This window comes from Schistocerca cancellata, chromosome 1, assembly GCF_023864275.1.
Source record: "Schistocerca cancellata isolate TAMUIC-IGC-003103 chromosome 1, iqSchCanc2.1, whole genome shotgun sequence".
In the NCBI taxonomy this organism is placed as follows: Eukaryota; Metazoa; Arthropoda; class Insecta; order Orthoptera; family Acrididae; genus Schistocerca; species Schistocerca cancellata.
The window spans coordinates 834,375,598-834,396,514 of record NC_064626.1 but is presented as its reverse complement, the minus strand read 5'-3'; the positions used below and the strand labels follow the sequence as shown (position 1 = coordinate 834,396,514).

The 20,917-nt window shown below is 43.6% G+C and overlaps 1 protein-coding gene across 1 annotated transcript in view; it reads left to right on the top strand.

The window, feature by feature from the left end:
* The window catches only part of LOC126106674 (fibrillin-2-like), a 174,949-nt gene extending 159,164 nt beyond the window's left edge, over nt 1-15,785 (top strand). The window contains exon 20 of the mRNA XM_049913079.1: nt 15,673-15,785. Within this exon, the coding sequence (XP_049769036.1) occupies nt 15,673-15,785 (113 nt within the window). The remainder of the gene's footprint in view (nt 1-15,672) is intronic.
* The last annotated feature ends 5,132 nt before the right edge of the window (nt 15,786-20,917 follow it).

Genomic DNA, 20,917 nt, shown 5'->3' with positions numbered 1-20,917 from the left:
TTCATTAAAACACCATCGATAGCTTCTTTAATGTGATAACCTCGATTTACATCAATGTCACGGAATCTAAGAGTTCCTCCACCACTAACAAGTCAACCAGTGCATATCTTAAAAATATAGCAAGTTGCAGTTTATCTTGGATATCTGCAAACTCGTCCAAAGCGAGACTAATTACTGAGCAGTCACATATTTTTTTGAAAGTCACTTACAATATCATCAGTACCAGCAGAAAGTCGCCTCTGTTGCATGTCTATAAGGCGACATTTGGTCAACCAGTTTTTGAAGTTTTTCATTTTTGGCGTCTACAACAGAAACAACTTGTCAAATATTGAGCTTTGTGTAAGATTTCTTTGATTTTGCACTATTAAAGCTAAGACGAAGCCAGCTCCTTCCCCGGTAAACATTGTCGGAACCCTGCTGCGCCCTTGAAATTCTTCCTTTAATGAAGAAGAGGAATGTCTTTGGTGAAACGACTGAGGTTAGTGTCATTATGGCGCTTGGGATTACTGTGACAGTGTCATTTGATGCAAAACAAACAGCCGTCCTAAGTGGCCGAGTGGTTCTAGGCGCTACAGTCTGGAACCACGCGACCGCTACGGTCACAGGTTCGAATCCTGTCTCGGGCATGGATGTGTGTGATGTCCTTAGGTTAGGTTTAAGTAGTTCTAAGTTCTAGGGGATTGATGACCTCAGAAGTTAAGTACCATAGTGCTCAGAGCCATTTGAACCATTTTTGAACCAAAACCAACATTTGTTTACCGTTCCTCCCCCCCCCCCCTCCGGCCCATCTTTATTAAACAAGCTGTTGTTTTCTTCGTATTTACGCTTTGTAGATAATATTGTAGCTATTGGGGCACCAGCAAAAAGCAACCACGTTATTAGCTGTAAATGTGACTGCCGCACCTTGATCCGTGCTGCAACATGCTCGGCGCGGCGTGGCGTAGTAGCATTGACAGGTCGACAAGAAGATTACACAGTTGTGAGTTTGAACTGGCAGTTCCTTTTGAATTAAGTCGCCTCAACATCGGCATCGCCGCATTGCGCAAATCCAACAAAAGAGCCGCACCGCGCGTCATGTATGGTACAAACCGCGCCACTCAGCGCAACAACGGGTGAGTTCCTCGCAGCGTGGTTCCTCGCAGCGTGGGTACATCAAAGGAAATAGTTCGTCCGTGCGCGGCACCGTTTGCACGCTGTTTCTCGTTTTCCATTTTTAATGGCGCGTGCGCGTGCGCACAGGAACACTGCTGCGTACCTAGGAACACTGTGCTGCAACTTGCACTGCTCTGCGCCGTTCAGCGAGGAGTGGCGAGTCTGACATGAACGCGGTTTTATATAAGTGTATTTAATTTTTTTTACTTCATAATATTACAATGTTTCTACACTGGACTGAAGCACGAGCTCCATGCGACTCGCGAACCATGTTGTTTCCTCCCCTTCTAAGAGTATCCTTGACTGTGGTTATTTGAATCGGGGCTAACTCAAGGCATGGTTTGAAATGGTTGATGTCACTGCCAGATAAAATCTCTGGTCAGCTTCAATGATATTACGGAATTAACTTTCTTCAAACATGAACAGTCCTACTGCAGAGATGGATAATCCAATATTCGGTGCTGCCTCTATACATTCCTTTGCAAGTGGAGGCGGCTTCTTGCGCAAGCACTAATCAAACGTGTAACATCCAGAGAAAATCTGTAGATGCAGTATAACAAGATGTCCTCAAAAAACTGAGCCCTCTTCATAACAAATTTTAGGCTTAAATGTTAGTGCCGCTAACGTAGGAATAGTTCGTTACTGTACACAAGAAATGCTTTTAATTTTAATAACCAACAGCCTCAGCTGCACCGTTTACCTAGAATTTACCTAGGTATAAGTCGGGATAACCCAACCTTCTACAGAATAAAAATAACCGCCGATTGTCCATACTGGAGATTGTCAAGCTAAAACTACAAATCCATAAATTACCGTCAGACTGTAAAAACTTATCTGAAACTGCCCCGGCCCCACTTCGCGACCGCGATGAGGCAGCCATGAGTGCTGCACTGGATCTGATCGTAGCGCCATGAAGCTCGCCTAGGCGGACACAATATCTTGCCCATGCGCATAAACTGTGTGATAGTTACTTGTTGGGACAAGACGCGAACCTAACTCCTGACCTTGAATTTACTAGTAAAGTGAAATAAAGGGTACAGCTGAGAAAAAGGGCGTATATGTTATCCTGTGCAGACCGTACTTAGATCGACTGTCTTAACATTTATGAAGTATTCGTTGGTTATGATATGGGGAGAACATCATGTGCTTACAAGGTATGGCCTGTCTAGGAAAATTTTGTGCTTAAGCACAAAGTTTAATCACCCAAAAAGAACTTAGTAATGGGACAGATAATATAAAGCCAACATCGTCATTATTATGACTAGGTGTAGAAATTTTTGAGACGTAAATGTTAAGTACTTGCTTAGCTATGGTTACAAAGCATGAACATCCTATTCACTTAGCACACAAATAGTCGTGATTGAACTTATGAACAAGTTTATATGTAATCTGTAACATCCGGCAATACGGGCCATATAAAGTAGATGGTGATTTATTCAAGATAAGTATATTTGATCTGAAATGATCTAGAATTAAGTCAAAAACTAATGCAAGTGCCTGATTGAGCTTCTTGACGAAGTTATAGTTATGGTTTACAGAAAACACTAAAGTAGGGGATAATGTGGCGGCAATGGGGTACTCAATTTGCCACCCTGGAGGTGATCCACACATACTGTAAAAACTGTGTGTGGAACACTGTCATCATAATTCGGGCCTGGTGACCACTGACAATGAACTTAGGGAGTGACAGCGGAGTTATGTTTAAAGCTAAAGTGTGACTTGGTTATCAAAATTAAAATTAATATTTATACAGTTGTTGACAGGGCCGCGAAATGCTGAAAATATTTAAGCAACGCTTTTGTTGACGTTGGCGCCAGGACATACTCTAAGCGCTTTCTGTTGTACCTGTTTAAATTATTGTACTGTGGTGTCCGTCACCGACCAGTATTCCATAGTCCAAATCTGACTGCACTAGACCAAGATACACCTTCAAGCAACTGTTATAGTCTGCCATCCACGTGCCGCCTGCCACTGTTCTTAACACGATTTTGCAACTGCTTGATTTACATATGGTGTCACATTCGACGTATAAGCCAAGGGAAAAGATATACTTCTAGCATTATAGACTCGATCCCTTGCATCCTGTGTCTGGTACAGATGCTCACAGCACATTTGTTCTGTGGTACAGTTAATCCATTTTGCTTCAGCCTGTATCCGAGAGCTGTCATCGCTGTATTCGTTTGATGCTGTCGATTGTTGTGTACAGGGTGTCTCTCCAAAGAATGGTCAGGCGCATTTTCTCTGCTGTTTCATCAGATATTTACAATTTAGTTTGTGCATTGAGTATCTGGAATCAGCCCAAATTATTTGTACTCATCACGTCTTTCAATCGATGCACAGTGCCGGCTGAAAGCGTCGGTTTGTTCCCCGCTACGAACAAAATGAGTTTTAAAGCGCAATTTTACGAGGCCATTCGATAGAGCGGTCTCAGATTAGTCAAGTGAGATATCTGTTTTATCTGTATGTATTGACAGGGACAGTAAAACTCGAAGAATAACCAGTATTCGTGCAGCGACATCACTGCCCTGGCCCGAGCTGACTGCCAACTCTAAGCATGCAACGCTTCTGAGTCGCATTGCTGTTCATTCTGCGTGTTTTACTGTCCCTGTTACTACCTACCATTCTATGAAATGGACACATAAAATTCCGATATGAATAATTCGTTTTTGTAATGGGGAAACAAACCGAGGCGTTCCGTCGGCACTGGACGTCCCATGAAAGACGTAGTGAGAATTATTTCTTCGGGCTCATTCCAGATACTCAATGCAAAACCAAAACTACAAATATTTGCTGAAACACCAGAGAAATGGCGCCTGCCGACTCTTAATAGAGACACCTTATATATGTACACAACATCAGCGTATTGCAGTATGTTGATGTTGCTGTCGAAATAGATGTACGTATCTTTGATCTTGATATTATACAGTACAGGAGAGAGAACTGACCCTTGCGGGATTCCCTTACTCGTCCTCCTTGGTCCCACACTATTGCTGCCCAGTTTCATACAAAGTTCTCTGTCGATAGTTATAGAAATACGATTGCCAATTATGGTAGGAGGGAAGTGTGCTGCTCCACCGTCTTTAATAGTAACCAAGACGAACACCATTAGGAACTCGTTGCTGAGGCAAAGCTAGATATCTGTAAAAAGTAGTGCTAATTTATCATCGGTTCCGTATCTTCTTCGGAAACCTACTTTTGCCGTCTAGAAAAACCATCATTCCCTGTTTTATTAGCCTTTCTAATACCTTCAAGGAACACCATGTTTTATTAGTCTCTCTAATCCTTTCAAGGAACCTGACAGATGACTATGACGAGATATAATTCAAGAATTTTTCATGCTTTAAAAATGGATAACATGCCTGTCTTCAGTTCAGTCACTTAATTCCTGCTTGACCAATAACTACTTAAAATATTACACACGTGATTTTTTTTGCCTTTCCCTGTCAACTCATACAGCATTTTGACAGGACACCGTTCCCATTTGTGCCAACAGATAGCACTCGATTCAAATCGTCTCCTTTTATGGGCTTATCCCAGTAACGTTGTACACCTGCTTCAGATTTATTAACAGTAAAGTCCACACAGTCAATATTAAGACGTTGTAGAAACAATTCCATCATATTAATTGGGAAAGTCATTGGGCTGGGCGTCTATAGCGAAACCCTTCTGATGCGTCCGATCCCCTCTCCCCCCCCTCTTCCCCTCTCCCCCCCCCTTCCCCCGATATACACAGAAAATATGTGTCCTTGCATTTAAACTCTCCTACAAATCCTTCTGCTTATTCCTTTTCTTGTCCTTTAAGGAAATTTCCAGTTTTGGCTGAACTCTCTTGAAATTAATGTATTTTTCGACTGTCGCTTGTAATACGAATATCAGTGCTTTCCAGTGGTTCTCCACAGCGTTTTTACATTCTTCGTCCCACCACTCTGTTGACTTCTTTTCTATTGGATGAATGGTTATTCTGAGGAGCCGGCCGGAGTGGCCGAGCGGTTCTAGGCGCTACAGTCTGGAACCGCGCGACCGCTACGGTCGCATGTTATAATCCTGCCTCGGGCATGGATGTGTGTAATGTCCTTAGGTTAGTTAGGTTTAAGTAGTTGTAAGTTCTAGGGGACTTATGACCTCAGCAGTAGGGTCCCATAGTGCTCAGAGCCATTTGAACCATTTTATTCTGAGGAATGGAGATATTCGATGGTTCTTGGTCGTAATTCGCTACTGGGATTCCAGCAATTGCGAATCTGTTCATTAAAGATACTATTACCATTGATGATAAGTCTACCAGAAAATTTCGTATGCGTCTGAGGATGACTGGTAAATGGTTCGAGTCTAGTGAATCCTCCACAACCTACTATGTGGAAGTTGTAGCCGTGGATGGAGACACAAAACACAGCTCGGCTGCGCTTCTCTGTTGGTTTAAATGACTGATTACCATTGATATTCTGTCGCTGAGCATCATTAGTTTCGTCAACGGGTCTCTGCGATTGATTTCCAAACTCTGTCCCGTCGACCCGGGTTCCATACAGAATTATGTGAAGTCCCCAATTATTAATTTTGGGTTAGTACAGGAACTGACGAGAGTACACTGATAGTCTTTCGTTGCATCATTAGGCCTATTTGGCGCTCTGTATACAGAGATTATGTCAACGTTTCTAGTAGCTGAGAGAATGAAGGCATCAGCCTATTGAAATTCTGAACGAGTAAGCTCTAAATTTAAAATTTTATACTGAATACCGTGTTTAATTAAATGCGCCATTCCTTCTTACCCGTCCCGTCACCTCATACGATGTGAAAACTGGATATGGAGATGTCTCATGTTTCACTTGCTGCACAGATTGCTATATGCTTCTCGTCCATTAATGAAACTTAACTATTTCTATTATTCCTTATACAATGTACATCACACTGTAAGTTAAAATAGCCCTTTACTTCTTGTTTGTCAGTAGACGTTATATACAACAGCTTTCTATTTATTATGTTGCAACAGTCGTGGCTTTGTGCTGTTCTTGACACGTTTCACAGGACAGTCATGATAATGCACTGTCCACCAGATACTCATGGGCGTTAGTTGGGTGTGGCACTTGATAGTACTGAGGTGTATATGGATTGCGAAGTATTGGTGAACTTGCTGTCTTAACTGGGAACTATTGTGTCACGTAGGCGCCGGCCGCTGGTGGCCGAGCGGTTCTAGGCGCTTCAGTCTGGAACAGCGCGACCGTTACGGTCGCAGGTTCGAATCCTGCCTCGGGCATGGATGTGTGTGATGTCCTTAGGTTAGTTAGGTTTAAGTAGTTCTTAGTTCTAGGGGACTGATGACCAGAGATGTTAAGTCCCATAGTGCTCAGAGCCAGTTGAACCATTTTTGTCACGTAGGCGCGGTCGACGTGTCGCTAGTGGCCTGCTGTGTGCTGTTTATCGCCTTGGGTAGGAACTTGGGTGAAGTTGGGTAGCGAGCAGCAGGCGATACCAGCACGACAGGGGCCGACGACGTGTTTGCTGTCTGTTGTGTAAACAACGAAGAGAGCTCTGGGGCAGGCGCGTTCGTCAGCGCGAAAAATGTTGGGAGAGTGGAACTTGCACGCCTCCCTCCTCGATCAAAATGTTCACTGCAGTCCCAGTCTGCCTCAAATTCACTCTTACACACGAACAGAATTGCCTGGCCTTGGTACAAATTTTCACTCTCCGCCTCACATATACCTAAAATCATGTCTGTATGAGACCAATAATGTCTGTGAAACAGTGTTATTTCATTTGTAATTTATTTATAAGTTAGTCTCAACTCTGCTCTTTTTCTGTTTCTTTCCATTTGTTCTGTGGATTCTGGGCATATTCTGTATGTACTCCTTGGATGAACTCCAGTAAATGCGTTTAGGAGGGGAATCTCGATAGGTGTCACATTCAGTACCTCCACAATCAAAAATTTAGTCTTGCTACGACACACATTATTTCTGTTTTAAACGTCAAACAGTTCAGACATTGAAATATGGATGATACAAAGGGCTTCACTCAGCATCTTGCTCCACGACTAGAAATGTAACTGGTCTTCATTTTTATTGAACTTACAGGAGTTGACCTTCTTGAAATATTTCCTTCTACTGTAAAATGTCTGCAGCAACGTTTCAGTTTTGCTCCAGGTACATCGCCCCAGTACACATACACATTTTTGTCTTCAGGTGGTGTAACCTGCACATCTTGGAAGATACCTTGCCTTGTCGTCATGAAAGACGAAATGTAATACTGCACGTTATTAATCTAAAAATTTTACACCTTCATCAGCGCAAATTTTTACTTTGTAATGTTTTTATTTATGTCTTTTCAAAAAAAAAAGTCTCTGAGCACTATGGGACTTAACTGCTGAGGTCATCAGTCCCCTAGAACTTAGAACTACTTAAACTAAACTAACCTAAGGACATCACACACATCCATGCACGAGGCAGGATTCGATCCTGCGACCGTAGCGGTCACGCGGCTCATTCACGACGTAGTAGTGCCCCGAAAGACATAGGATGTAGGATATACTTGCCTTCAATAAAGACTTGAAACGGGGATACATCAGACTCAGCTTAGATATCTATTTGCTGTATGTTTTGATCTTCACCACTTATAGGTTCTGCATGTGCTGCTATTACTTGTGCATCTCAACAAAAGCAACAGGGGGTGCACTGTCCTTGGTAACAGGATGAGATTTACCGTGAAAATGCGGTAGACATATTTCGTTCAAACATATGAATTACATACACAAAAGGATAGATGAAATACGGCAAATGTATGTGCCACCTGGTTCAGAATCACTTTCTTCCTCGAGACTGTCGTTACGTGTGATCTCGTCCGTGGAAGAGTCACTGGTATTGCCGAAGGATAAATTATATTTTCGACACTACTCTTTACACTCACTTCACTTTTCCATGGTTGTTTCACGACCGCTTCTGTGTGGCGCACAACATTACGCCAGTTCTCTGGCGTGATTTGTAGCACTGATTCCTCTAATAGTTTTTGACGCTCTGGCATAGTGAAACTTTTGTTACTTGTCGCTAATGTCTTATTTACACCTAAACCATTTCGATGGTGTTGAAATTTCAGAGGTATAGTGGAAGACTAAGAACCCTGTGGCCATTTTGTTTAATCACCTCGTCAACAGCATACTGTTGAAACTACGGCTTTTTTTTCACTATTTCCTTGATGTCAGCCTTGCACGGATGAATCTGAACTTTCACATTATGACGTTCCCACCACTCAACAACGTCGGCCTTTACCGTTGCCATCGTCGGGGCTTTATCTTTAATAACTGAAAGATGCGGGGCATTATACATTACGGTTTTAGTGTCGACAAGCAACAACCACGGCGGACGTCAGATGATCAACTGAACGTTTGCCCGGCGTCAACGGGGTTCACGTACTGTCTGTTAGGAGCGCTGTGAAATGCCTTCTCTTTGCTGCAGCGCGGAGATCCGTGATCTTAATTTCATCGGTGTCTCTTGCATTGCCTTGTTTATTCATTCGCTTCGTTACCGAGCAGAACCTGTGATTGCATACCCATTGTGTCAGTGTGTACATCGTATTCTCTTGTTATTATGCTGAATGTGAAGGTATGAGATTTATCAGAATAAAGTGTTACTCCAAAAACACACATTCGTTTGTATACGATTCTCGCAGTGACCAGAACACAATATCGTGTTTGCAAGCCCAGCAACCAGCAGACTTGCGACAGTGGTGGCTTCGACGTGATTACAGCCAGAGAAAATAAATCAACAACACAGAAGTGTTGTGGAAAGCATTCGAGAATCGTAGGTTAGTAACATGACGAACACACCAGCAATATGAACACTTGCAGTGCGGCTACCCCCGTTTGGACCAGACATCCAGGCAACTATTGTTGGCGCCCATGGAGGATTTTTCCTCTGCGACGAAGTGATCACAGAATCCGATAACTTCGCGCTGGTGGTTAGTTGGACAACCACTACGAAGCCGAGATTCAAGACATTATGACTTACCCTCTGGGTACGGAATCTTGCACTGAGCTAAAAGTTGAGTCAATATGTAGAGTGTCAGCTTCACAACAGAAATGAGTGAGGCAGGTTCTAGTGGTTCACTTACGAAACAAGGTTGACACGTGCACAGTGCCTGATGCATTACTGCGCACATTGTAGAGCAGCCGTCTGCCTCTGGCACCACAGGTGAAGACACCGCAAACGGGCATGTCACTCGAGGCCTCAGCGGACCCAGCGGAAAGGGTTCAGGGCGTGATCGTATCTACGTACTGCCCTGGAACTATGACGGTGTGTAATAGCACCTCGGTGATAACACGATCGCATGATGATAGTCTCATGAATAAAGTCTATGTGTTGAGTAAGCAGATGGACGAACTTGTCTCTGACCAGAATGCTAGAGGACAGCTCTGCAGAAGATCAAAAAGTCGTTCCACAGCGAGCTCTTCATCAGCGAACGATTCAGCCTGGACAGACCTTAGGTGATACCACAAGAAATTTTGAGCCCAGGCACACAAGTGTGTCTCGCCGTGTATCTTACTCAGTGGTAAACAACAAGCGGAAGTAATCGCTCCGGTTAGTCAGTGGAGCCCTTGAGCCTCTTCATCATAGGCCGAAAGACAGGACGCAGTTTTTTGGTGGGCTCGGGTTCCGACCTAAGGGTTTTTCCGCGGACACAGTTACACAAATACCTACCAGCCACCTCGTTCAGTCTTTCTGTAGCTAATAATTCAACCATCGATACGTATGGAACGCAGGACACCGATTAGGACCTGGGACTATGGCGCGCTTTGCTTGGAATTTCACCGTGGCGGATTTAACTGGTCCTATAATCCGAGCCGATCGTCAGCACATTATCGGCTGGTACCGGGTGTCGCCAGTGCTCGTGTAATAGAATACGTCACGAGACAGTCTGCCAATAGATCCTATCATAACGCAATAGTACGCGACTCCAAACTGATCCAGTCGAAGGGCGATGGCCACACAAAATCTCCAGTTTCCTGGTGTCATGAGGCTTCCTGGGTCCCCATAAAATGTATGTGACAACACGGTACATTATATCAACACTACCACAGGCCCACCGAATTCATGTAAGCCCAGACGTCTCGCCCGTAGTCGATACGGTATTGTGATGATGGAATCTGATACCATGTTGAAGGAAGACCTCATTCGCCCATCTACTGGAACATGGTCGTAATCCCTAAATTTAGTACCAATGAAGAACGATGCATAGCGACCATAAGCCCTGAATGCTAGGACAATACCGGATCGCTACCCTGTACGTCTATTGAGGGGTTGTAATTGTGTGTTATCTGGAGAAACAGTGTTTAGCGTACTAGATTGCACACATGCATACATACAGACGGCTGTAGCGTAAAGAGATATTCACAAAATGGCTATTATAATGCCGTTTGGCCTATTCGAAAGCTTTTTTACAATGTTTGGGTTGAAAACTGCTACCCATACAAGTCAAAGATTTATAGATTCAGTTTTATAAGGCTTGCAGTATTGCTCTGCGTTTCTTGAAGATATATTCATTTCGTTAGCGATCTGAAGACTTGCCGAAGGCCAATTCATAACATCAGCCAGATCACTGCCATTACTGCAGAAAATCGAAGATATTTTAAGAACTTGAAGATTCCTGGGAGTTCTTAAGTTATATCCACATCATCTGCCTCACATGGCAAAGTTACAAGTGGTTCTTACCACAGCTTCACCTGGTCCTAAGGTTAAAAGCTAAGCTCCAGTGCAATGGACAAAGTCAGTGGATAACGCTTTCATAGCAGCTAAGAAAAGTGTAGTGTACGGCTGATTCTAACCAAATGGCAATAGGTGCTGCATTGTAACAGTATGTAGAGTGACATTCCTCTCACGAAAACTCACTCTGGCTCGAAAACAATGTAGCGAGTTGTTGGCGTTTTATAACTGTATTAAATATTTTCGTACACGCCTGAAAGCGAGAGATTTCGTAATTTAAACATACCATAAACTCCTAACCTACGCCTTTCGACGAAGTAATGAGAAATGTTCCCTGAGACAATACAATCAACTGCAATACGTAGCGCAATTCACCACTGATGAAAGATATATATCAAGAACTGACGATGCAGTTGCAGACTGCCTGTCCCGGTTGATCAATAACATAAAGACAGAATGAGATTTTCAGAAGTTTCAACATAAAGACAGTTGACTTTGCACAGCAACACCAAGTGCTAGATTCTGTCCGGGAACTTGGCGATTTTATGTGAAATACTACACATGGTCTCCAACTTTAGACTGTCGACGTTCCAGCAACAGGTGCCAAGTTGCACATTGAGATTTCGAACGGGAAAACTACTCAGTTCCTCCCTTCGGCGGTACAGAAGCAAGTATTTTAAAGCTTACATAACTTATGCTACAACGACGTGAAGGCAACAATTAAACTTATAGCAAGACGTTTTTTGCGGCCTCGGATACAAAGGAACTGCCGAACGTGGGGTCACACATTCACACAGTGCTAGCACAGCAAGATATCTTGCCATGTTCACGTACTGCTAGGTAATTTTCCAGGCATGATACCACGATTCGTGCGTGTTCGAACTGATGTAGTAGGTCCTCTGCCTCCCTCGCTAACGTTTCCTTCCGGTGGCGACAGATTGTTTGTCGCGCTGACCAGAAGCCATTCCGGTGGATAACACTCAACCTGTGACGCTAACCACTGCGTTTCTGTCGCACTGGATATCGAGCTTTGGCTGTCAGCTCTAAATAGCGGAGGACAGCAGTTCGGATCCGACCTACTTGCCCAGGTGAGTGAATTTTCGGCGCAGTGCACAACATTAAAACAAGTTACCACTTTGACAGTAATGGAATGGCTGAACGCTAGACCGGTCGCTTATACACTCCTGGAAATGGAAAAAAGAACACATTGACACCGGTGTGTCAGACCCACCATACTTGCTCCGGACACTGCGAGAGGGCTGTACAAGCAATGATCACACGCACGGCACAGCGGACACACCAGGAACCGCGGTGTTGGCCGTCGAATGGGCTAGCTGCGCAGCATTTGTGCACCGCCGCCGTCAGTGTCAGCCAGTTTGCCGTGGCATACGGAGCTCCATCGCAGTCTTTAACACTGGTAGCATGCCGCGACAGCGTGGACGTGAACCGTATGCGCAGTTGACGGACTTTGAGCGAGGGCGTATAGTGGGAATGCGGGAGGCCGGGTGGACGTACCGCCGAATTGCTCAACACGTGGGGCGTGAGGTCTCCACAGTAGATCGATGTTGTCGCCAGTGGTCGGCGGAAGGTGCACGTGCCCGTCGACCTGGGACCGGACCGCAGCGACGCACGGATGCACGCCAAGACCATAGGATCCTACGCAGTGCCGTAGGGGACCGCACCGCCACTTCCCAGCAAATGGGACACTGTTGCTCCTGGGGTATCGGCGAGGACCATTCGCAACCGTCTCCATGAAGCTGGGCTACGGTCCCGCACACCGTTAGGCCGTCTTCCGCTCACGCCCCAACATCGTGCAGCCCGCCTCCAGTGGTGTCGCGACAGGCGTGAATGGAGGGACGAATGGAGACGTGTCGTCTTCAGCGATGAGAATCGCTTCTGCCTTGGTGCCAATGATGGTCGTATGCGTGTTTGGCGCCGTGCAGGTGAGCGCCACAATCAGGACTGCATACGACCGAGGCACACAGGGCCAACACCCGGCATCATGGTGTGGGGAGCGATCTCCTACACTGGCCGTACACCACTGGTGATCGTCGAGGGGACACTGAATAGTGCACGGTACATCCAAACCGTCATCGAACCCATCGTTCTACCATTCCTAGACCGGCAAGGGAACTTGCTGATCCAACAGGACAATGCACGTCCGCATGTATCCCGTGCCACCCAACGTGCTCTAGAAGGTGTAAGTCAACTACCCTGGCCAGCAAGGTCTCCGGATCTGTCCCCCATTGAGCATGTTTGGGACTGGATGAAGCGTCGTCTCACGCGGTCTGCACGTCCAGCACGAACGCTGGTCCAGCTGAGGCGCCAGGTGGAAATGGCATGGCAAGCCGTTCCACAGGACTACATCCAGCATCTCTACGATCGTCTCCATGGGAGAATAGCAGCCTGCATTGCTGCGAAAGGTGGATATACACTGTACTAGTGCCGACATTGTGCATGCTCTGTTGCCTGTGTCTATGTGCCTGTGGTTCTGTCAGTGTGATCATGTGATGTATCTGACCCCAGGAATGTGTCAATAAAGTTTCCCCTTCCTGGGACAATGAATTCACGGAGTTCTTATTTCAATTTCCAAGAGTGTATATTTGTCCATTGAATACTCGTTTATCATCTAAATTTCTTCTTGGTGGAGCAATTGAAATGGGCAGTAGTGTATAACTTTTGTTCTGTCGGGGCACATTCTCAAAATCGCATATATCACACAATTGTTAAGGTTGAGGGTGGTTTGCCTCTACAGCAGGTGTTGAAACTGGATTGTCAGAGGTCACGGAGCCAATGCAAAGGCGTATCAAGGCCGTTATTCCGGCCAGAGGTGGTTGTTCTGGGTACTGATTTCTCAGGAACTATGCACCCAAATTGCGTGAAAATATAATCACATGTCAGTTCTAGTATAATTTTTTTTTCATCAGTCTACTGACTGATTTGATGCGGCACGCCACGCTTTCCTGTGCTAACCTCTTCATCTCAGAGCAGCACTTGCAACCTACGTCCTCAATTATTTGCTTGGCGTATTCCAATCTCTGTCTTCCTCTACAGTTTTTGCCCTCTACAGCTCCCTCTAATACCATGGAAGTCATTCCCTCATGTCTTAGCAGATGTCCTATCATCCTATCCCTTCTCCTTATCAGTGTTTACCAAAAAAATGGTTCAAATGGCTCTGAGCACTATGGGACTTAACATCTATGGTCATCAGTCCCCTAGAACTTAAAACTACTTAAACCTAACTAACCTAAGGACATCACACACGTGCATGCCCGAGGCAGGATTCGAACCTGCGACCGTAGCAGTCGCGCGGCTCCGGACTGAGCGCCTAGAACCGCTAGACCACCGTGGCCGGCAGTGTTTTCCACATATTCCTTTCCTCTCCGATTCTGCGTAGAACCTCCTCATTCCTTACCTCATCAGTCCACCTAATTTTCAACATCCGTCTATAGCACCGCATCTCAAATGCTTCGATTCTCTTCTGTTCCGGTTTTCCCACAGTCCATGTTTCCCTACCATACAATGCTGTACTCCAGACGTACATCCTCAGAAATTTCTATCTCTAATTATGGCCGGTATTTGATATTAGTAGACTTCTCTTGGCCAGAAATGCCATTTTATGCCATAGCGAGTCTGCTTTTGATGTCCTCCTTGCTCCGTCCGTCATTGGTTATTTTATTGCCTAGGTAGCAGAATTCCTTAACTTCATTGACTTCGTGACCATCAATCCTGATGTTAAGTTTCTCGCTGTTCTCATTTCTACTACTTCTCATTACCTTCGTCTTTCTCCGATTTACTCTCAAACCATACTGTGTACTCATTAGACTGTTCATTCCGTTCAGCAGATCATTTAACTCTTCTTCACTTTCACTCAGGAAAAACTTTTTATCATCTGTATTTCTTCTTGGTGTAGAAATTTTAATGGCCGGTAGTGTAGAATCATCGTCCCCGTTGCGTTCCTTTGCTGTACGCAGTACACAATCGTGTAAACTGTGTTCATATCCTTTTGCATTTACCATTTTCTTAAGCACAATTATGGAGACACATGTTACTCACAAAAAACACCGTTATCCAGTAACACACACACCTCTGTTCTTCACTGTTGTCACTACAAATGATGGCAGGGCAACGTTCTCCAGGAATCTGCCAATCCCAAACCCTACCAATCAGATTGCCGCAGGGTATAAGCGCGATTCATCACTCCAGATCACTCAACTCCAGCCATCCATCAGGTAGTGGCGTCGCTGATTACACCACCTCAGACGTCGCTTAGCACTGATTTGGTGAGAATTCGTGAGACCAGCTCGATCGAGTTCGTGCCACAGATCCTCAACCAAGGAACGTAGAGCTGCTGACCACGGCACTGGAGTCGCCATGAGTCCATTATCCCTGCCGATACCTCGCAGAACCTTATAGGTCTCTGTCCCTGCCCGTCTCGCACTGCGAAAGGTCGTTATTTAGGCTTTTGGCAGGTTGTCACTTTAATGTAACTGTACAGTGCCTTTGAACATTTTTGTTTCTATTTTGGTGGGTGGGGGGGGGGGCTAAATATTTCAGTTTCCGTCATCTCCGCGTCACGTCTCTCTTGCCTCAGTTTACATACCATCGACGTTAATGCTCTGCTTGTATGTTGCGTCACCTTTTCCGCTTACAGTGTCATTGCTTTGTTCTTCTCATCTACAGTAAATTGCAGTTTTGTTGGCAGCAATCCTCCACGGTCTGGTAGCATCGCGGACTACATTAGCTGGAGCGTGGCTGTGCCCAGTCACGTGATGGAGACTTGCTGCTGGACACACAGTTCTGTTAACCAAGTAAAATGTAGGCACGGTGTGTGTTGCAGAGCGCCGCATCCGGCACCAGTCGGCGGGCGACAGGCGGCACTCGCACGCGTGGCAGCCGTGGGGCGGCGCGCTGGCGCCGCGAGAGGTGCCCGCCGGCCGCGGCTGCTGCTGAGGGCCTCGCGGCGCACAGCGGGGGTTCCCCCCACCCCTCACCCCTCACTACTGGCTGCGGCGTCGCCTTCGCCTCACGGTTTACCCGGCGCCGCGCACCCTCCTGCTGCTCACTGTGGCAGCCCTCACCGGCGCCTGCGATCGACGGCTCCTACACCCAGCACCCCAGCAACCTACCTAACTCCAACAACTTTACTGTCCCATCACTCTGGCAGGAAGTCTGATACTGTCGAAAAAGCGTATTTTTGTTACATTTTTGAAAGCTAGTAAGAGTCGGAACATTTTGCCAAGAGGCGGAACGTGTTATCACACCGTTCTTTTAACACAGGCGCAATCGAGTCAATGAACAGGAAAATTAGTACGATTTTTGCAAGTCCGTATTCTTGCCCTTTAATAACATACTTTATGCGTTCTATCACTTGTGTCTGTCCTATTAATTGGAATCACAACAGGTCCTGGATAAATTTCAGAAACATATGAGTTAATCTCACCTTTTGTTATAGGATACCCGATCAAAGTAAATAGATTCTTTTACATCTTTGACCCGATGTATAATCGTGATTTACTAAGGAAACAAAAAATACTTTTGGCCCCGGATGAATAAAACTTTTTAACCATCAGTCAAACGTAAAGATATCCACGAAAGAGGTATTAAATCTTCTTCAACCCACTGCAAAAGTCTGAGAATGTAACTAATTCCTTACCTATAATTTCAAACAATAATCTACGTACATGTTGCCAGAATCAATACAGGCGTCGTTTCCACTGTAGTTACCGTTTATCCGTCATATTTTACCTGTGTTAACCAATTCACGAAGAATCTATTTTCGCAATCTTCCATTCTGCTTATTTCGAATGGTTGTCAGTGAGACTTTGACGTAATCAGATGCCATCCAGATTCAGTGGTCCAGTTCTAACATTCACCTTATCGCATAGTCATATTATGTTAGCAATCTTAAGTCTATTTCAAGTCAACGCTGCAGTTACATGAGTAATGTCCGTTTTGAGATAAAGGCGACGAAAACTAACCACCTCTTTGCAAAGGAAGTAATATGGGTTAAGACTTGCGTAAAAAATTTAGTTTCCAAAGATTGGAAGCAGAACATTACATTGAAATTCAGCTATGGTACTTATGGATTCCTGGTTTACTGTTTAATTACAAAGTATACAGGGTGTCTCACCTAAGAGTCGTTAGGCACATTTTCCCTGGTGTTCCAGCATATATTTGCAATTTAGTTTTCGCATTGTGTAACTGGCGTCAGCCCAAACAAAAAGTGCTCATCATGTCTTTCATTTAGCACACTGGACTCGCTTTCGGGACGATGACGGTTCAATCCCACGTCCGGTCATCCTGATTTAGATTCTCCGTGATTTCCCTAAATCACTCCAGGCAAACGCCGGGATGGTTCCTTCGAAAGGGCACGGCCGACTTCCTTCCCTAATCCGATGAGACCGATAATCTAGCTGTTTGGTCTCCATCCCCAAACAACCCAACTCAAACCAACGCCTTTCATGCTATATCCAGTGTCGAGCGAAAGCGTCGTTTCGTTTCCCGTTACAAACAAAATGATGACTTTTAAAGCGGTGTTTTACGCGCCCGTTTGATAGCCCCAAATTTGTCTAGTGCGATATTTGATTTTCCGATATATATTAACAAGGACAGTACAACACGAAGAATATCCAGTACTACGGTAGCGACAGCACTGCCTTGGCCCGCGCTGACTACCACTGCCAAGCATGCAGCGCTACTCAGTCGCTGTTGGATTGCTTTTTATTCTTATCGTTTTACTATCCCTGTTAATACGCATCGACTAAGAGAATATCGTCTAGAATTATGGAGCGCTCTGTCGGATGGCCACGTAAAATTCTGTAAAAATAATTTTGTTAGCAATGGCGCACAAGCTGACTCCTCCTGTTGACACTGGGCGTCACATGAAAGATGCGACCTACAGTAACACAATGCAAAAACGCAGTTGCAAATATCTGCTGAAACACCAGGAACATTGAGCCTAATGACTCTTAGGAGAGATATCCGTTATAAGAATCACTAGAAAATATGACTTTAACAGAAAGCCATAGAAAAAATTCTTGAAAGTATGTAATTTCCCATACAACTCAAATTTCAAAATATTACGTCAGAAACCAACTAACACACTTTGATCTCTGACAGATTCAAAGTATTTCAAAGAATGTCCAGCTTCGGGTCTATAAAGAAGAGCTTGATGCTTTGCAGTATATGTCCCGAGTTCCGTATCAGAGGAAAAGAACTTTTTTCTCGGTCTTACCCAATCCCATCCTTTTTGAGATACGTGCAGGATACCAGGGAACGACTCGAAACTTGGGAAGATACGTAGTTCGTAACTTTTACCGAAACTGTCTCTAAGCCAACTTTTGCTGACATATGTACATTTGAGTCAACAAACAGTTCAATGAACATCATTCAGTTATCAAGGATACTAAATGTTCTGCACCGTAAGAAATTACTGACTGTTACATAAAAACGACGCTAATTCTTTGTAAGAGACATCGGGACGGCTTTCTCGTTAAAGACTCATTTTTTGGTTACCGAGAGGTGCCGGCAAGCTTCACTACCACACTGGAGATTTATTACAACAAACCCATGCACGTTATGGTGTAACTGCGAAATTTCAAAGTATTTGTGAATCACATTGATCTTTTCTGTCGTTTTTTGTGCAGAACAAACATTGCTCAGTGCAGTCATTACGACGACATGCAGACCATTGTTCTTCGTAGTATCTGATTGTTTTTTGTTGATGTTTCCCTGATACCTGTAACTTTAAGACACCCTGAAGCAGCTTGCTTCAAAACATGGTAACTTTGTGTGACTGATTTGTAAATAATCCTGTGTGTGTGTGTCAATGTAGCAAATGTGATTTATCATATATTTATTTTTATACCCTATCCCGAATGTGATTCATAGAGAACAGTAGCGCAGAACATAATGCCCGCTTGTAATTAGCTACAGCATCAACAATCAATGTACCGTTTAGTTAAGAAGTGTGTTGTGTCTCTTCATATATTCGTATTTTATGTATTGATTCGTATTCCACTATTAATGCGAATTTTTCAACTAATATTTGTGTTTTTATTTTTGTCTGTGTGATCTAAAGAAACTATGTAATGCCAAGTATGTTAGAGACGAAAGCTGAAGAAAATCTACGAAAAAGTTTACTCACCGATTATTTACTGTATTTAAATAGTGACAAATTTATATTTACAGAACAGCAGATTAGTAACGAGGAGATGAGTTACAGGACAGAGATTTTTTTAAAATTAAGGTAACACTAGTTACTATTAGATACTTCCTTCTGCTCATGACGTGAAAGAAAATGTATCGGAGTAGATATTTTGAACATTTATTATTTCAAAATTAATTTTCACACTGTTTGCTACATTTACTTCACTGGTGAGTTAACGGTGAATGTCCCGGTAATGTTACTGAAAATTTTTCGGTTAAGGGCAAAAGATCTTCGGAATAATACTGCGATATTAAATCGATTTTCAGATGAGAACTCACAGATCCTCTCTCAGAAGTATGGAAACTTACTTCCATATAGAAATATCATGGGAACATCGGGTATTCCAAAATGTGGCGACGCATTTCTGGGTTCCCTGAGGAAAAACTCTTCGATGACACCCACTACAAGGAATGAGGAAGCATGTTACTTCGCGTAACAATTTCCTCTTGCTTCCTGGAGAATGTGACTTGATTCGCTATTATTCTCCAAAATGGACGGATATCTTGAGAGATCCAAGACTTTCGTTAGACACTGAAAATCGTGTGAAAAAATACAGTTTGTCGAGCGACTTGTTATCATTCGATTGTTCTTATTATTGTAATCATATAATCTGGAATTTGTTGTTGTGTGTTCCCCTGGGTAAAACAATTCACTCGATTTATTACTTTCTTCCCCTGACGAAGCGTCTAGAAATATTTTATCGGTTTAAGATAAACTTGAAGTTATGCAGTTTGTGATTTATTGTTGCATGTAACACTAAATCTAATAGCTTTTGGTGTTAGATCAAATTCCCTTTATAATTATAGAAAGGAGAGTAATGTTATGTGAAAGGTATGAGAGATGACATCCAGAATAAGCGTAACTGTTGTTTAAATCCAGTACACAGTTTAAAAAAATTGAGAAACTGAAACTAGTCGCATTCTGTTGCGTAGAAACAATAAATATTTAAGAGTCTGAAAGAGGTGCCGAATGTTAACACTTAAACTCCAAAAATTCTGTTGACTAATAGCCTTCATTTAGGGGTCTTAACAGTAGAAAAAACCACCTATCACATTCAGAACACAACTTGAATGTATATTTTCTGTACTGTTTTCCTGTATTTGGTGTGCACTATTGGCTGAATGAGATTTAAATGTGCCATATACTCGTGCAGATATATGTTATGTATTTCGATGTTTCTGTATTCATGTGATACGTGTTCAAGTATTACCAATGTTAAAAACGTGATTGTCGATAGACTTGAGAATTAGATTAAATGGTATTTTTTAATAAATAACTTGGTGGTATGTTTTTGTGTTATTGAGAACCTATTATTTAAATACGATTTGTATTTTTGTGAAACCTGTGTAACTACTAAAGCACGTTCTACCACACGGCTGTTTATACCGGCAAATAACCAGGTAAAAACCGCCTTTATTTTTTAACTGCAGTGTGAAACAGCAGCAGGGAACAACAGTGGATTTCGTTCCTACGAAGTTAAGTGATAGCTCAATCACCTCTTTACAGTTCGATAGTGTTAAAATTTGTCATTAAGCATGACAGTATTAATTAATGAAGAAATTAAACAGCTTGAGTAGTGGAAAATTATTACAACAGCAGCTTGGTTTTTAGCTGGAGAATCTATAGAAAAATGTCCGCTGAAAATGCCAGCAGTTGAACCTATTTCCTATCATATTACTTTTGCCACTCCGAGCTAGCTGAATCCTCCACCTTCCAGTTCTTGACTGTCAAACAGTTTCAGCTGGTGCTGGTCATGTTCATTAGGCCATTCCGAGTTAACTTAATTTTGAAAGTTGATGACTAAAGGGGCCAAAGAAAATTTGCGAAATGTTATCAATGCTTTTTTTTACATTTTGTAGAATACGACAAGAAT